Source organism: Orussus abietinus, unplaced genomic scaffold (genome assembly GCF_000612105.2).
Source record: "Orussus abietinus isolate OABI.00-Male unplaced genomic scaffold, Oabi_2.0 scaffold10, whole genome shotgun sequence".
Taxonomy (NCBI): domain Eukaryota; kingdom Metazoa; phylum Arthropoda; class Insecta; order Hymenoptera; family Orussidae; genus Orussus; species Orussus abietinus.
In genome coordinates, this window is record NW_019396009.1 from 2,042,417 (window position 1) to 2,061,375 (window position 18,959).

The following is an 18,959-nucleotide window of genomic DNA, read 5'->3' on the forward strand; positions in this document are numbered from 1 at the left end:
CGAGCATACCCGGTTCTTATATTTATCGCCTCTGTGACCCTTGGTTCCTTTTCCCTTTGTACGTAAAATCCAGAAAAATAGCCCAGAAGACGGAAGACCATGACGCGAATAACATTGTCGGGAATCCCTTTTTCTAAATAAGTGTATCCGCAAAAGAGGGCATTTTTACGGTCCCTTGTAAAATGACCGGGGAATTAGTCCCGGTCTCCTTAACGATAAAGGGAAACACGGGAAACGGTGAGTTTCGGCGGTGTTGGACTTTAGAAAATCATTCGTCAGGCTGCGATATATCCGGCTTTAAGCTCTCCGATACGTTTAAGGCCTTCGTTAAAAGTTGCGGCGGAAAAAGGAGCAGGAGCGTAGCTCTTGACGACGCGCATTTGCTTCTCATTTTTGCCTGACAGATGAAATGGAATAGGCCATTAGGACGTTTGTTTCCGTAATTAGTTTCTCCCCGGCGGGGAATCGCGAAAGCGCGTGTCCGCAAATGAAATAAATGAAAAAAAAAAAAACAGGTATTTATTATCAGGCTTTCCAGCTGCTGGTTTTTTTGATACTCCTGCAGGGGGTGCTTTAAAACGAGGCAGATGCGTTAATGTTATCCCGATCGGTGAATTTATATTTCAGGGTAATTGGTTTGCGCGATCTGGGCATTAATTTTTCACGTATGAAATACCCATGGTACCGGGTTAAGCGCACCGTGAACCCATGGCACTCTTTTCAAAGGGCTAATTACTCAAAGCTCTCGTGTTCTGCCCGCGAAATCGATAACGCGGAGTTAAGCCCCTGAATTTGCGTAAATGGAGCCCATCGTTGTACACTTAAAGCGGTACATACCTCTGTGTACAGACATTTATGTACGAAAAGGAGACCACTCGAGGACGAAAAAGGGATTACTTAAATGATACTCTCGTTACCGAGCTGGGTGTTGAATTAAAAGTCGAGTCACGAGTGCTTAACGAACGACTTCTCGAGCGTGGTCCGACGAGAACGGTCCGGTTCTCCATGTTTTCTTAAAAAGGACCGGAGATAATAAGCAATTTAGTAAATGCGCTCATTCATCCCGCCTCTTGGTCGACGCTCCTCGAAATCGTGATCCTACTTTTGCAGGAGAAACCCGTGCAAAGATCAACTCTCAGCGGAATTTGTATATACGAGCATGCATATTCCTTAACTCGGTATCTGGAAACGTGGGGGAATTTATTATAATTTAAATTTCCAACCGTGTCTATTTTTAGGTAAAAATACCGAGTTTGGATGAAAGACGGCGTCCCGATGAAATTCCGGCAAGATGGCGGCCGAAATATTTCACGCCGCCGCAGAATGCTTTGTCGCGCATCCACGGCGAGAGTTTATGTAGCTTTTAATTAGCCCGGGCTGCGGACTCACACTCTGGGAACCGTAAAAGCCGCTGTATTTGCACTCGTATTTCATCGATGCCGCCATTTCGGACTGGCGGCTGCCCCGCGGCGTGTAAATGGGAATGATTTAATAAAATTAATAAGGAAAAACAAGGAACCGCCCGCGGTACGTGGAATGAGGTTCGTCGGGGCGGGGAGAATACTCGGCCATGCATCATCTGTAATTAAGAAATGCCGCGCGCCGTTTAAGTATTCCCACCGTAATCTGGAGGAATGGAATTAAAAATTATGAAAGGGGCTAAATAAATGGGACGCCGCCGATGTGGCAGGGTTTTCACTCCGAGAGGTGACGGTACCGCCTTGTCGCCTTCCGGCGGCCATCTTGGGGATACGTATCTACTCGCGGACCCCTACTTATTGCACCGTATAATGCCCCCCACCTTTACAGGGACGTAAATGGGTGGCTTGCTACGGTAATTAACATCACCTCATTTTTATTCCTCACCGCCGTCGCGCGGCCCCTTAACCGAAACACCGTGGAGCCGCGCTCTGGGGGTTTGGTCATCCATTTCATGAAGACTCCTCCGGAGCACCTGGAAAATCTCTATTGTATTCATGAGAACGGCCCGAAGAGCATCTCGTGTAATTTCCGCGGAGCTGGAGATTTTTACTCCTCGGAAATAATAATATATTAAGTTCCAGTCACCGTGTCCGAGGCATGGAGAGAATTTTCCTGGTTTAAACAGTCGCAACTCCTGGGAGGAGATATCTTTCTTCCGAACAACAATGGCGGCACGTGGCTTCGTTGTAATTAAACATTTCCTCTATAGATCTTTTTTATCATATACGCTACTTTTCGAATCCTCCTTCGATAGAATTTCTCCGAGGTCTCTGCTGCGTATCCGAGCTCACATTTTACCTAACGTGACACGCGCCTGTATAAATGTCACACACTCTCCAGGAGGCCACTACATTCCGCCAGTTCCTCCGCGTCCGGGAGTAAGAGCGTAGAGAAACTTTGCTTTTAGTTGTACATAAAAATTGTCAAACTTGTCATAAACAGTCGCTACCGGCCCGGGGCGAGGACTTCCTCGAGCGATCAAACTGTCAGTGAGCTGTTCATTCCTCGAACTCAAATAATGACGGGATGATAATTCCCATTAATATTAATTCTCTGCCGAATATCTGTCTTTTAATGTCCTGATAAATGGCACCACGTGGGACACGTAGAGTATGGAAATCTCGAGGGAAGAATTTCTCCCGGAGGTGGCACCGCGCGAGAGAGGGGCGAGCGCCGATATTAATGCAAATTGAAATTTTTCTCAAACTAATGAATATCGAATTCTTCCTTTTCTCCTCCTTTTCGAGGCGGAGAGAAGTAGAAGCGTGTCAGAACTCAGAGCCGTAGACGAGGGCCGCACCGTCAGCGGGAATGATTAGTCCATCTCGAGGCAAAACGTGGATCCAGGCTCGACGTAGACGTCGAATACAATTTTCCATTGCATTTAAATGTTTCACGCTCGACTTGGCAAATGGATTCAATTTTTAACGAACCACGCTGCCCATCGTATGCTCTCGCTTCGATGGTCAATTGTAACGACCGAATGATGTCGCTGGGCTTGTCTCGATCCCGCTACACCTACAGTGCATTCGGCTACGCTGTAATGTAAATTTATTTATTTATTTCGAACCGCGGATAACGAACCGCGGGACGATGCTTAATCAATCGAGGATTCGCCGATTGGAGATTATTCCGGCCTGGAGGGAAAAAAATGGCGGAACACCTTTAATATTAATAAATAGGCGGCGACTCGCATAACGAATGCAGATTTCGAGAATATCCAACGAACGAGAAATCGTTAATTAAGGGGTTTCTCTTAAATAATTAAAAGCAGATTATCACGGACTAAGGGATTGATTGTTAGTGCTGACGATTTCTGTCAGGGAAATATTTCTGTAAAGGGGATGTAACCATCCCCGGCACAATGATTACTTAATAAACACAGTTGCAGGGTGATCTGGTATTTTAATACGTATATACCAGCGAACCCGCCTTCTCTTGATATTACAAATTATGTCAAACATATTAATGAGGTAGAAACAAGTTAAACGTGTTAATTAATGCGTTGGTATCTCCATGCCGGTATTTTCCTCCCAATTAACTACTGGTTTGGTAAAACAACGTAGTAATTGCAAAAGTTGAATATTAATTTCATTTCAATTCTCTGAAGCTGTGGAAACCCATATGAGTGTATTCCGTCGAAATTGAATTACAATAAACGTAGAAAATCGGGAAACAAATCTGATCGGTTAAACCTTTAATCGTTAAGCTCGTATTCGTCGGGAAAATGTATAAATTCGGTTTTACTTTCGCGTCTCTGTACCACCTCCAATATTTCATCGCTCAATCCCGTCAGTCGTGTATTATTTGCCATTAAATCTGATTATTTTGGCGCATCCCTAAACGATGAGTAATGGGTATCGGATATCGATTAATTAATAGATTCACTTTACACGGAAACTAAAAAAGATATCAGGGGAAAGCCGCTACGAATTTTGGTTTAACAAAACCACGCAGCCGGAGCAAATCACATCGATTGGTCGATAATTGAAATTGGATAAGGTGCAATGGTAATCGTCACTCGATAAACGTCCGAGGCCGTAATACGCCGTGAATGAGACCGTATACCGCGAAAACTAATTGTGCGTGATATTACAAACCGTGCGATAGGTATTAAGGTCGCAAGAACATGTTAAACCTATTAAATTTTAGTTTATCGTCATGTTACCCCACCCACCCTTTAGTTCCGCGAGTAGGTTCCATCTAACCTACCTTGCACAGAATATTGAAGCTACTTGAGGCAGGGATAAATTCGACACGGCCAGAAACTCACAAAAAAATCCTAAAATTGCACAAAATATTCCTTCAACCATGAAGAATAAATTAATTAAAAATAAAACCTCGGTACTGCAATTCCGAGGGTAATTACAGCAGAGCGGGGAAAACTCAGAACGAATTAAAAAAGAACCCTCGCCGTGCCTAGCCTCGTCTTTGGTCAAGAAAAACGGCGAGCAGCCGAGGGACAGCTCTGTAAACAAATGCAAAAACAAATACAAATAAACAGATAAGAGGTGGAAAGGTAAAACTCAGCAGAGGAACAAGACATAGTTCGAAACACCATCATATTTTGTACTTACCCCAGGCGTAATCTTTATTGTGACGCTTTTTCGTGTCGCGAATTAGGCTTACCCCCTCCCGAAAGGAGTTTTACTGCAATAAATAAAGCGCTGAAAGCCAGAAATAATCCCACAGAGACTAAGAAAGAGACTTCACGGGCGCAGACGAAGATCGCCGTGAATTATTGAATCATTCTAAAAAGGTGTTAATTTTTAACAGCGCTGTAAATAAGGGCGAGGAAGATTGCACCATCTAGTCGGATTCCCGTTCATTAGAGGTTACCTGTAGTTAACGAGATTGAGCCCGGGTTAATATATTCCGGCTATTAAGCGGGGTTATAATTTTTCATATTTATGGAGTAACTCGCTTATAATCTCCAGAAAGGATACGGCCTCCCGCGCCTCGACGGGGAATGAATTTTATTACCCTTTATTGGGTCGACTTTTTTTAATGCTTCCCTGCCCTCTTTCTCCAGCTCGACTCCGCGATTCGGCGCGGGCGACAAAGTATATCCCGGTACACGGGACATAATTTTTCGGTAAGAGGTCCGCCAAACACTCTTTTCATGTAGCATTAAACTCATGCTACTTCACGATCCATTTTCCAGGGCCGAGAGAGGAGTGAATTTATCGACGGTAGTTGCACGGCTATTTCGGAACGGATAAGACAGACGGTAGTGCTGCTCCGGCACTATCAACTACTAAGTAGCTACTTTGGGACAAAGAAAATGGCTCCAGCTTTTCCTCGGTCTCCCCTCCTTCTCCCCTTCCACGGATCGAAAATCGTCGCAAGATTCCCCCCTCGTTACGGGGGAAATAAATTAGCACACTTTTTCCCGGTACACTTTCTCCGGCCAGGGGACAAGTCTCGAGGTAATTATTTTCACTTAATATATATTTAGACCGGGATTAAAATATAGTAATTAATATGCGTGTATCGGGGTTCCGGGAACACCCCTTGGTCAACCCTCGCCCTTAGGGGTGCTTGCAACTTCTGTCGGGGGATTTCCTTTCCACCCCGCGGTGCCGACTTACCCATTATGATAATCGTCGACCACCTCTTCGGAGCTGTTACCTTCAAGTCGGCGGCGAGTGCTCGAGGTGGAGAAGTACATTATAATTGTGCGTACCCAGCTACCCTCGTTTCCTTTTGTCGTGCGAAAGGAACCCAATCGGCCGCCGAGGAGTACGCAGTCGAATTGCACCCCTCGCGCGGAGACAATTGGACGCGAAAGAGGGGCGCGTGAAATTACCGAAAAAGAGGGTGGTGTCAGCAATTTTCCGACTCCACCAACTGTCAGGGCTGGAGATAAAACCGATTTAGATAATAATCCTGCCTCCTTTTTATGATAGAAATCCTGTCGGGTGGTCCAATATCGAGGCGGCCCGATATAGCTGCCGGATCGTGTAATGGTGGGCGTAAATATCTACCCGCCATTCTCTACATTCTATGTTGCTTCCAGTTAATCGTAAACGTACGAACGATCGCATAATGCGAATTACCATATGATATTCATGTGGAGATGAACCGAGGATTCGTACAAGTAATAATTCACATCCAGCATGCGTGCGTAATGCAACGCGTGGTACCCGTTCACGCGGATCAGCAGCGCCACTCCCATAAATGTTCATGATCTCACAGGAAATCAGTCACATTGATCGTTTTGCATCGAGTCATCTCTGCAATCTCCTGGATATGTACGAATTTATTTTTTTATTTTTTTTCATTCTTATCGACGAAATTGAAATTTTTCCCAAATAAGGATTTTCGGAGATATTCTTGCGCTTTTCTGAACGCGAGACTGCACTGTGGCCAATTGATCGTTTCCAGCACTTATTAGATTGTCACTTCAAATATTGCCCCCCCGCAACTAGGTAAATCAGGTCAATTTCATCACTTATGCCGGAACTACCTTCTACCCTACGGCAATGCTTCAACTATAACTCGACTTAACGAGAGTAATGGGAATTATCGCCGTCGATGAACAAACGTCTTTGGTTTTGCGCCGAAGTACCCTCCTGAGTTTACGTAAACTGGTTTTACTAAATTATTAGTATACACTTGGTCAGCACTTTGGGCGGGTCTTTGGAAATTTACTGGACGAAGGAAAATTAGAAGGGGGGTTGGGCAGATTTATTTATAAATAAGTAATGGGAGGTTGTACTGTAATAATATATGTTTAGCCCTTGTCGCAACTTTTCGGATGATGCATATTCAATACACCCCCTTTGAATGCATGCATTGTCGAAGTTAATTAAAGTATCATTATTAAAATGATAATTATATGCTCATAATTAACGAATGGTCGGTAATGGCTGGACAGGACAGGCTGTATAACCTGCAATTTATGCAGGGAATTAACGTGCCTGTTGACATAAATCGATTATTCGAATCAATCAAAAGCGTGGCCTGACCTTTGTGGCAAATGGAGTTTCATATCCCGCGGCGTATATCGATCTAGCTTCGAAATTGATGGAACTTGATAGGTCACTTTTAATATTTCTTTGATCCTGAAATCAAAGTCGCCCGATTTTCGAGGTATTCCAAGTAGGCGGCCGGTAATTTTCAGGTTTTTAAGTCGTTCGAGCTCGATTGAAAGTCAAAGTGGCCCTTAAAGCTCCCTTCGCGGACACTTAATATGCACGGTGGATTGGAGCAAGGCTCGCGTTATTAAGCATCGATTTTCGTTTATCTCGAGTTTAGGGAACCGAGTAAAAAGTCTATAAAAACTTGCTCGAAATCGGAAAACTTTTATTCGTTTTCTCCCTAGCCGCAGTATCCCCAGCGAAACAAAGGGAATCCACTTTTGCGCTTTGTAGCAGCTACTCCTTCCGAGGCACAACTCTCCGACATCAAGCCAGGAAGTAGGAAGAAAAAAAGGGAAAAAAAGGAAGAGATTCCGAATCAGCTGACGAGATTTCCCAAGTTTGATAACATTCTTCTTTATATTATGGACGAGTGTAACTTTTATACCGTGGATCGTCTTTAAAACGAGAAAAGAAAAAAAAGGAAGTGGAAGATGACGTCCCAAGGTGTCGAATGTACAATTTTCAGACGAAATGGAAAATTGCGCAGGGGATAAATGAGGTCCTAACGAACTTCCCCGACACTTGGCAACTCCTCTTTTTCGTAGAGAATTAATTAGGAATTTTGTTTTACGAATTTCATGAGATTTCCTAGGACTCGGTCGAGCGAAGTACTCGTTACCGAAACGTCGGTCGAACGAGTAGGGCAAAATGAATAATTCCGGAATTGCCGGTGAACATTTCTAGGCCACGAAACGTGCAAAGCCGGGTTGCGGGAAATGATCTCCTGCCGCAAAATGTGCTCCCTTAAAAAATGGCGGACGTAGGCGAAATCGTTAAAAATTCCCTGTCGAGCAACAATGTGCAGCTCTCAGGAGCGTGCCTTTATTCGGTGCGGCTTTCATAAATTACTATCTCCGTGAATAGGAGCGCTCAGAAAAAATAATCAACCGAATGCCATTTGAGAGCCAGTTTTTCATTGGAAGCTTTACCCATGGATTAACAAAGCCAGGCCAGGAACCGAATATCCACGTGCGCATACAGAGAAACAATCTGTGTATGCGCGCAAGTTTAGTAGAGGTCGGCGTTTTAAGCTGGTTTAAGCTGCCACTGAAAAACTGGCGGTAACTCTCATGCATATAAAATAAATTTCCTTTGATACTCATGAAGTTTAGTGGAACACAATGGTATTCCGCGATCAATAGTGGGAAGCTAGTGGCAGGGTCGCCCTGTATATATTACGGGAAAAGTACATTTTTCACGGGGGCATTATACAGGACTCGCACTCCGCGATCCAAGTCTTGTCGTCCTTAAAAATACGACCTCGGCATTTGAAAAAGAAATAAAAGGAAACTTTGAGGGGAAAATCGTACTTCCTGGAATTAAATACACGAGCGATTAAATATGACTTATTAAATAAAGAATTAAACCACTTAAGACCAAAGAGCTCCGAAACTGCATTACAGAAAAATTGAAAAATGGCTCACGTGCCCGGTTCCGTTTTAAATATCTCATACGATGAAACTAGACTAAAGGTGCACTCGTGCGACGTCTCTCTTTAACTTCTGAAATATCACGAGCAACGTCCATCGTAATAACGCGTCTTCCCCAGAGATGGCTGACATTTGTTGCAGGCATATCCACGATTCGCTCTCTGACGTACGTAGATGTTCCACTTGCACTCGCCTGCCAGCCGTCACGAAATAATTGATTAGAACATTATTACATCGACTGGGAAATCGAGAAAGGCAAACCCGGCCCGGTTCCGTCAGGGGCTGGATAATATAATTATTTAACAGTATATTTAACAGGGCTTAGAGTCACTGCTGGCAAAGATACGGAGAGATACCCCAACGGTAGACCGTAATGGTTCCAGCTCACGAGGTGCAATAAATAGGACTCTTTGTCACTTTTCTCTACGTATGCCTACTCGCAAACTCGTAATAATTTAACCGGTAATAAAAGCTAGGGAATAAATTTGGAATATCGCGCTCGGTGTCGGGGGGGGAAAAAAAAAAAACAAAATTCTGCCGTTCAGGTTATCATTGATCACCCCGTGGACGGTGATGGTATCAGCATGTTCTACGAAGGTGCGGTCGAGCCATCGTTGGCCGGGTTGTCAGCTTGTACCCTGATGTTGACAATTCATTAGATAGGAAACACGCGAATCGTGCGGCACGAATCACCCTCGTCTAAACTTCTATCGCTATATGGTGCCAGCAAATGTCCATGATCGCCAACAGCAAACTTGAGTAACGTGGAGTGCATCAACGTCAAACGTTTCACCCACGAGCCGACATGGTTCCTCCAAATTGCGTATATGCTCGCACCGGTCAGCACGTGTGAAATAATTATTTCCTAGCCGAGCAGCTATTAACCAAAATTTGCACCTAGGAAGAAGTAGACCCACCGTGCTAAGCCACTCATGGAAGGAAAAATTCGAGCCTGGCGAATAAAAGCAATCCTAATTTAATCTAATTTCAAGGGAACGCAATTTATCCCTTGTTACGGTGATGCGAGGTAATGAAACTTGGCGAAGAATCATGACTGTTCTAACTTTTCACCTCGGTGCCTCTGCCATTTCACAATCATAAAGTTTCCCAATTAAAGCATTCCTGGCAAACTGCAGGGAGGCATTCCCGTGATTCATGGCGATTCATAAATCTGTCTCGTTACAATAAACAATATTCACCCCGGCATGCTTATCAGCTACCCTACTTCTCCAGAAATTTTTCCGTATACTAAGTGCAAAATGAAGAAGGAAAAAAAAAAGAATCCTCAACAGAGACAGACATTTTTCAAACCAAGATGCGAATCAGACGAGAATGAGCTTTCGGAGGTCCTGCCAGATCCTGGCGAAGTTTCGGATGTTAGACGGCAACCACATCCCCGCCATATTGAATAATGGTATGCGCAGGTGAATGGACACTACTGGTGTACAATATCTTATCATTGATTGCCCTATTAGAAGCGACCAACTGCTTACGTGCGCTGTAATTCAATGAGGCAGAATTAGCAACGCAGCTGTCAAGGCTCCTAAGTGCACATGGAGTCAAGATACCGTCGATTAACGTTAACATCCCCATCGAAATAAAACCATAACCCCGATGATGCCACGGATGTGCAACCCCCGGTGGAGTAACATCGACCCCGAAGAGCTTGCCGAAGAGCCACGGTTAAACTGACCTACCGCAACCTGGAGAGCATCAAAGGATGCGCGAGTCAAGCTCAGCGTATATTTCTTCGCAGAGGAGGAGGAGATCTCCTCTAATACGAGAAAGGTCTCCAGGAACATTTCCAAACGGTCTTAATATCGGCGGAGCTTGGTCTCTGAACGCTGCGAATTGAATCAGCCGTCAAGGCGCAGGCAGGGCAGGAAGTGAGCGAGATAGGCGTTCGTAAACTAGGAAGAAAGAAGGATATAAAGTCGCCGAGTCGAGAGGGAATGTCCTCGATTTATTCGGTAAACGACCGAGAGATTGGAAGAGACCTGAATAATGGGGTCCTGGCCAAATTGCTAGGTGAAACACACCTGACGCCCTCCTCGGACTCCCATTTAGGTCGGGCTTGGCTGAAGATCCTTTCAGGACTCCCCAGGACGACGGATCCTCATGAGGGAAATCCAGGTTACTCGTCCTTATCGAGTCCTAATAAGGATTTATCATTCATGGTACCAGCGGCTCTTCCAGGGTCTGCTCGTCGAGTCCTAACGGAGGTGCGACATTTGGACCAGAGTTCCGAGTTTTCGTCCCTTCCGGGTGTTTCGGTCTGACCCGACGGGAAAATAACGGCTTAACGTCGGGTCTTATCACCTTCGGACGTATCGTCGAGACCCGATGATAAATCCTGACGTTCAGCGCATACGCAACCGCTGGCACGCCCGCCATGTCGAAACGTGGCTTCGACGGTTCCGACATCTTATTTTATAGATCGAGGTCCCGGCTCGAATCCTGAAACACCGAATGAAACTTAAATGTTTTTTCTTTTTTTCCAAGTTTTGATCGACGTCGCCGCGTCCTGCCGCTCGGTCTCCCTCTCTCTCTGCCAGGACCGCGTATCAGGGCGAGGAAAATAACGACGTCGCGTCTGCTCCTATCAGCCGTCACCTTATCACGGAGCAGCGGTGATAAATTCCGACACGGAGCGCGTATGCAATCGCGATCTCGAGCCAGGTCCGTCAAAACGTCAAAACGGAGCCATGGACGGCTTCACCAAAGGGCCATTCGGCTTCCCAAATTTACCGATTCCGGGATTTTTTAGACGCAATGGCGGAATTCGATGCCCTTCGTTCGCTGGAAATAATGCGATATCGAGAAACAGAGCGGGGATTTTTTTCTCGATAGAGTGGGGAACCAGAAGCCAAAACTCGCGCCTTGGCGCGGCTTAAGCCGGATTGATCCCTTCGGGATATCCTGCTGGAGCGACGTGTCCTCGTGATAAAAATAACGGCGTTTCCCCAGCGTCTATTCCTATCAGCCGTCGACGTATCGGCGAGCCCCGACGATAAATCCTGACATAGAGCGCAACGCAACCGCAGCCATGCCTCGTCCCGTCAAAACGTCAAAACGGAGACACCGATAGTTCTAACGCGCTCGTCCAGTCGACTCTGTAAAATCGATTTAGTTGCCAACTATTCGTCGCCTCCGATATCGATTTTTCACCCGGGATATTAACTGCGACTCTCTGGTGAATTATCGTCGGTGGCGTTTTCGATCGAGTTGACGGTGCACGAGGGCGACTCCGTGTTGGTCCCGGAATCGGTCATGGGGTGCGATGGGGAAGCAAAGTGAAAATAAAATATTCTTTCCTTTATCCGGGGGTCGAAGAGCCAGACGGAGGGAGTTCTGAAACATTTGTAGCCACTAATGCAGGAAATCGAGTATATCGTTACTGCAGGTGCACGAGGGCGACTCCGTGTTGGTCCCGGAATCGGTCATAGGGTGCGATGGGGAAACAAAGTGAAAATAAAATATTCTTTCCTTCATCCGGGGGTCGAAGAGCCAGACGGAGGGAGTTCTGAAACATTTGTAGCCACTAATGCAGGGAATCGAGTATATCGTTACTGCAGGCATTTCCCGATCGCGCTGACGCGAATCACTCGTAAATGTCCCGGCGCGGGAATAATACGTCTTTATACGTTTATACGTAATACGGTTCTCCACTAAAAGCGAAGTTATTTACACTATACGGATTTAAAGGGAAGTTAAGTCGTAACGCCTCGGCCGGGCGACACCTTCAAGGCGGAGGTGTTATTTCCGCGAGCGAACTTCTTCGTCGACGAGTCGTTCGACGGGGTTGATGGACGATGGTGGCCCTTCTGTCGGCCAAGCAAAATTCGAATTCCCCTTTGACACTTAGTATAACGTTTTCAGGAGAGCGAGGAAGGTATAGGCGACCCTTTGGGAAGGATTGCGAAAATCCGCAATTAAAATTTGCGATTTTCAGGGCTCTCTTCGGGGCTTGCTCCTCCTTAGCTTGGCGCTGCTCGCCCGGGCGGAACATTTAAGAACTATTAATACGTTAATACGTGGAAACCCGGTGGCGGACTCTCGAGGTTGGGCGCGCATTTAAGCAAATTCATTTAAATGAAAGCCCGTTTTTACATGCCGGCTGAAAGTAAGCGGGGTTGCGCATTTCATCTGCACGAGCTCGCCCGAGCGGACTGTGTGTGACGGTTCGCCATTTATGCGGAAACAGCTTGATATTTAATTCTTGGAAAAAATGTCCGCCCTCCCCGGGGACGGCGAAGCCTACGTTAACTTCACCTCCGGCATGAATATGTACATATTAATGCAGATGGGGCGAAAAAAGGAGAGGCAACCCCGGCCGATTTTCAAGGAAATCACAAATCACCATGGGGATAGGTTTATATCGGCGCAGGCCCCGCTGCGGACTCGAGGACGCCCGCAAACATCTCGCAATTATTTATGGAAAATTCCTCGACGGCCTGATGTTAAAAAACGCCACCACCAGGTGTCGGATGATAGAATCTCGGGAAAAGACTCGCGGATAAAGATTCCCGAGGCTTTTCGTTGATGGTGCCCAAGCTTCTCTGAATTATGACGGTTTCGAGGGATAGATCGGATTATGGGGGACGTTAACGAAGCGTTCTCGCTTCTGGGATGTTTAAAATAGAGAGCCTTCTTGAAATTAAAATCTGGAAATTAAAATCCGCCCGCCGATCTCCAAGACCGAGGCGAATTCTTCGTTTAGGGGAATTGTTCCAGCCTGGCGAACGGTGGAATTAATGACTATCGATTTTCTATCCTTTCCCCTGGGAATATGACAATGCCGGTGGATGACGTTGACAAGAAGATTCGATCCATCCTACATCCATCGAATTTCAGCAAATTTCAGACTTGATATTTCAGACTATTGAAATTCTGGAGAAATAGTCGAGCTCTCGAGTCTGATTTTTTTTTTCATTTTTATTTTCGGAAATGTCGCCCATGTGGGATGTTACTGAGAATACTTTATTCATAGTTTTAACAAAGGGTGGATGGTAAATAGATATTCTTAACGTGTCTTTCATGTAACGCTGGGCAAGGGGTACGCGTAAACTGTAGCAATTATCCGAACCGCCGCCATGCGGAAACTTTCGGTAACTAATCGGCTGCAATTAATATCCCCGATTAATTAGCAGGAAGGGGTGCGAATGCAAATCGGAAGACAGTAAAGCCGGGACTCCACACCTTGATCGGACGTTAATACTGTTAATCTCGCATGATCTTGATGTACACTCCGAATCGCGTGTTGTTACATGCAATATCTCTTACTCTTACTTGTACGTAGATATATTTTGCAACCATGATTCTGAAAACCTGTATTTGATGAGTAATTATTATTCGAGCAAAAGAGTAGTTGAGGAAAACGATAGGGTAATTTGGAGTAGCTCTTTCGTGGGCGTGAGATGAGTGCGTAGGGTTCAATGCTCGTAATGACGTTACGCAAGGTAAGATTGCACGATGTAAATTGACATGTATGTTCCAGGGTGGGCGAGTTCGGACGCTGGGACGAGATGGATGAAATTAAAACGCCCACTAATAAGACGACGTACACCATTGAAAACCTGACTCCATTCACCGTCTACAGTTTTCGCGTGTCTGCGGTGAACACGTTGGGTCGCAGCGAAGCAAGTCGCGATTCCTACTTCATGGTAACCCTTCGCGAAGGTAATGCCCAACTATTTTTAACCCTTTTATTCCTCCCTTTGCATGCATTCATACACGACCATGCGAGTGGAGCATCTCTAGAGGAGCTTGAATTAAAGCAGCTCGAACCTATGAAACGTCAAGCAATCCGTGATTTAATAAGATAACTCGATAAATCGAGTAATTAAATAGGCTAGGAGGTGGATTCGAAGTTTGAACAAATTTCGAGGCATATCAAGTTAGGGCAAAGTGGTCAAGTTGTTGTGTGTCCACCCTCCGAAGGAGGCCCGAAAAGGACTTGGAGTGTGCACCCTGCGTGGGGAATTCCCTGCAACTCGCGGATGCACTCTGATAAATCGAAAACTCCGCGATGCATATTCGAGGGAAGATCTGTTGACACCGTCCATTTGCACACCGTACCGCCGCGTGGACTTCGCAAACAATTGCGGCTGCGTCAAAGTGAAACGGAGCTTCGGATGAAAATGCAAATATGGACACGGATCAAGCTTGCAGCCGTTTTTCCTTTCGGCCCGTGAACATTTGTGTTATTTTACAAGGGGCCGCAGAGGGTTCCCCTTGTGCCCAAGGGTGGCTATTCCCACCCTAGGAGCATCCCCCTCGATAAAGTCCAGGCATCCACAGTCTTCGCCCCCGACAGCGCCGCATCCCTCCTGGCAAACAACCCCCGAAATATCCTCTCCTAATCGGCCGATAAACGCTAATAAATAGATAATCATCCCTGCACTCGCCGTCGACCATACGTCGTACAGGATTTCCCAAGAAAAAAGACAAAAACCGGAGGAGACTGATTTTCGCCAGGAATTTACGGGCGGGCGTTCGCAAAAAGCCCGCGCCTCCCCGAGAAATACGGCCAATTTTGCGAGCCGCGATATTTATTACCGGGGCTAAAAATGCGCAAAAAAAGATATGCGCGGAGCGCAAAAAAGATGCGCCCAGAGAATGTCGAGAGTGGGCCCGCTGAAAGCGCAGGATGAATGACAGTGGCGTCCTAACAAAATAAACGGTTTGACACGGTGTCAAAAGTGCTCGGCGAGTGGGCCTTTGCACGAGGAAGAGAGACGGTGTTCCCCAGAGCGGGAAGGGTCCGCAAGGAAAGGTGCACTAATTGCAGTGGAGTCGGAGAGTGCAGCAGAAACAGGTACGCTTAACTCAAGCTGCTCGCTCCCTCGCTCGTCCAAAACTAGGTTGAGCAGGCCGGGCAAAGCGCGAGGCCCGCAAAATCTATAAACGCGGACAGGATATCAGGATCGGTACCTACGCAAAGAGCAATTAACAAGTTCGAGTCGCAGGGTCCACCTGGAATTTATTTATTTTTTTCCCTCCCCAAGGACCTCCACCTGCGCGCTCCGACTATTCCCTGCCTTTGGCAGCTCTTCTGGCCCTCTCGCCGAAATTAGGGATTCCTCCCTTCGCCCGCTGCTCGCTTTAATTCAACGTTTTCAAAATGCGCTTCATTTTCCCGGCAGTGGCCCGCGGCTCCCTCTTTTCTTCCCTTTTATTCCCCCTTTTTCTAAATCTCGTTGCGAGTCGCTCCTTTTGAGAGCCGCGCAACGCTTCGTTCCTCTCCGGGTTTTTCCACTCGATGTCCACGGAAACGCGGAAAATTCAGCGCTTAACGGCCGTTTCACTTCCGTCAAACCGGGAAATCGACTTTTTGTGCCCTCGAAATGTATTTTTAGGCCAGATTTTGGGGGCGTCATTTCGGGGACGGACGCGAGATTTTGCCCAGTTTTCCACAGCATTGCTACGGCTCGGCAAATAGCAATGTAATTAGTGGATTTTGTCTCCTGGCTCGCTGCAATAAATAGTTTCAAGTATTGTGCGATCGAATTGCCGATCGGCCGGGTCGATGCGACGATCAAATATTTGCTCGGTGTCAAACGACTCGACAATGCTTGGGAGTAATTAGTTATGGACAGTACTTATTGTTAATACGCCGAGGGAGGGGTCGAATCTAATAACCGCGTCCCGTTTGACTCGATTTGCTGTGAGCGTCATTACATTAAATCTGAAATACCCAAGAAAAAGTGGAAAAATTGTCAATAGATTCAGGGAGCGGCCGATGCACCAATAAACGGAAATTTAAATAAATTTATATTTTTATATCTTTTTCACATTTCCTCGTATCTCCGATCTTGCGAAAATTCGCCCTTGAGAGGTAAAATAATAATCTTAGCACGTTATCGCATAAATCGATCATGTACACTACTATCCGCACGTGCACCTGCTGCTCGCCTCGACATAAACGCAGAATTAATTGCGGAATTAATGGCAAGATTAATCGGCCATTTTTCCCTGAACACCCGATATCGCGCGTAATTGCTAAAAACGCTTAACATCGAGTGCACATGAACGGTATCCCGTTGGTAGCAACATTACGCCCTTAACAGTAGTTATCAAAGTTAAAGGGGTAACTACCCTGCTCGAGAGTAGGAATTTCGTCGGAAGTGGATTATTTCCCCGGCACTTTTTTAACCCCCCTAAGTGTAGAGAATTTTTCCTTCAATTTAAACGCACTTTACGAGTGGCTAAATTTATGGGATTATCGTCGGCCTTGGTACGTCGAGTTTGTCATTAAAATATCAACGTCGTGTAGACGTTGAGTCATGATCCGCGTTAAAGGCACTCTCCCTCCCCCTCCGTAAGGAGGGGGGTTTTCAGGCCGACGCTTCGCCAGGGTGAGAATTTATTATAATCGTTGTCCCGTAGATCCACCATACTCTTAGGTTCATAGCGCGGCGGAAGTACCGAAGCTCGAAAGTACTCTTAGTCCCCCGCGAATGGTGGGACCGTGCGTCATTACATTTTTTAATGGCCCCGTATACATCCGAGAATGATACGGGGTCGTTCCCACGTCGTTTGGCGCTATCAATATTTTACGATTTCTCGGCGGGACCGGATCTCCTCCGAAGATATCCCCTAACTCTCGAGACCATCCGGGATAAGCGGTTGTCGTCATCGATTTCATCCCACGTTCATAAGTCACGCTCGTGGCTCGACAGTTTCGAGTTAATTTACGGGGTCCATCAATGGATTCCCCGATCATATTGAGGAGTATTATTGCCAAGAAGTGACAATTCCGATTTAATTCGCGGGGTCAAAAGATGGAATCCCCGTTAATTTGGAGAAGTACCTTTGCCAGGAAGTGACGATTTGGGCGCCTCTTAGGGGCATGATTAATTTCACCCCGGAGGGACGGGCGACCTCGAAGACGTCTTTAGGGGTGGAGTGGAGGCCGCCGCTGGATATGGTAAAATTGAATTTCGAATTTGGAGGTTAAAAGCTCGAAGCTGGTCGTGCCGTGGGCGAAGGTCTCGACGATGGTTGAACCGATGGTCGAGGTGGCTGCGGAGGTGCCGGTCAATATGGGCCACCGACAGGGCCAGATTTCCCATCGGGTGGACTGGTCGCTCGGGGGCGTATTCCTGGCCGAAGGACTCCAGGGCCGGTTGAAAATTCCCCTGGGACGAAGGGAAGGTCCGCTGTGGTCCATGTCGAGTTCGCTGGACGGATCGAACGAGGCGGAGGATATTACCCCGCAGCTCGGCGAGTACAAGTGAGACCGTGCTCATGGTCGGGTCCATGAAGCCACTTGGCAAAATCAGCGGCCAAAGGGCGGCCCGAGTACGACGCGCGACCATTCGAGGATATTGCCCCCTTTGTGCCTCGACCCATCCCGAATTCGCTGGAGATTTTAGCCGAGCTCGCAAAACTTGCTGGCTCGAACGCAGATCGGCCAACCCAACAAGACGACGGCCACTATCGGTCTTGGTCTTGCAAGAAACAAAAGTGCAAGATTGAGGCGACGCTAAAGTGGCATCCCAGGGATCGTGAAAATGTCTCTGAACTGGGTGTATCAAATCATTTCAAACTCTGCGACATAAATATGAAGGCTTAGAAGCAAGGTCCCATGAAACTTCATTTTCGCGATTTTCGCAATTTTCGCGATTTTCGCGATTTTCGCGATTTTCGCGATTTTCGCGATTTTCACATCACCTTAAGACCGTACTCAAGACTAAAACCAAAGTTACGATGGTGTTGGTTTTGGTCCCGCATTTGCTCATCACCGCAACAAACACACTCACCATCCCTGTCGCGCATTTTGGGACCCGGGGTGATCGTTCCCCGGAAGAAACCCGTACACGGGAAGCTCGTTTCCCCCCTGCTCGATCAATCCCTCCCTGGAGAGTCCTTCCCCCAGTTGTCGAATGATAATTAATCGGGCTTCTTCTGACCACTTCGGGGTCACCAGGCTCCCAGAGGGTGGTTCCGCCGCGCAGCCGGAGTTGAAACGCCGGGGTACAGGCCGTCGCGTACGTTAGTATACTTCCTATAAAAAAGCCTTACGACCTCGAGGCCAGTCCTCGAGCCGATCGCCAAGTGGAGGCCCATTTATATTCCCGTTTGCGAGTGATACCTTGGCAGGCGGACACGTATCGAGCGGCCCTGGCGAAGCGCAGCGCGGAACTCGATCGCAGCTCGGCTGCAGGTGTCGAGCGGAACGCCCGCGGGCCGCTAAATGGCTTTTCAACGTGGCAAATGTCGGAAAAGGAGCCGAAGCCGTCCCGGAGCGGGAAAGTTTGCGCCACCAGTGGGAGTGCCGATTCGAGCCCGGGTACACGTATTCCGAGTTCTCATCCCACACCTCGGAGAGGGATGCTGGGTCCTGGGCGCCCTGACGTGGGTGCACGCAGCAGGTGCGTGCACCTTGGTGCACCTTGGT

The 18,959-nt window shown here is 47.0% G+C and overlaps 1 protein-coding gene across 1 annotated transcript in view; it reads left to right on the forward strand.

Moving 5' to 3' along the window:
- The window catches only part of LOC105699788 (tyrosine-protein phosphatase 99A), a 156,316-nt gene that overhangs the window by 108,307 nt on the left and 29,050 nt on the right, over positions 1 to 18,959 (forward strand). The window contains exon 4 of the mRNA XM_023434387.1: positions 14,055 to 14,236. Within this exon, the coding sequence (XP_023290155.1) occupies positions 14,055 to 14,236 (182 nt within the window). The remainder of the gene's footprint in view (positions 1 to 14,054; positions 14,237 to 18,959) is intronic.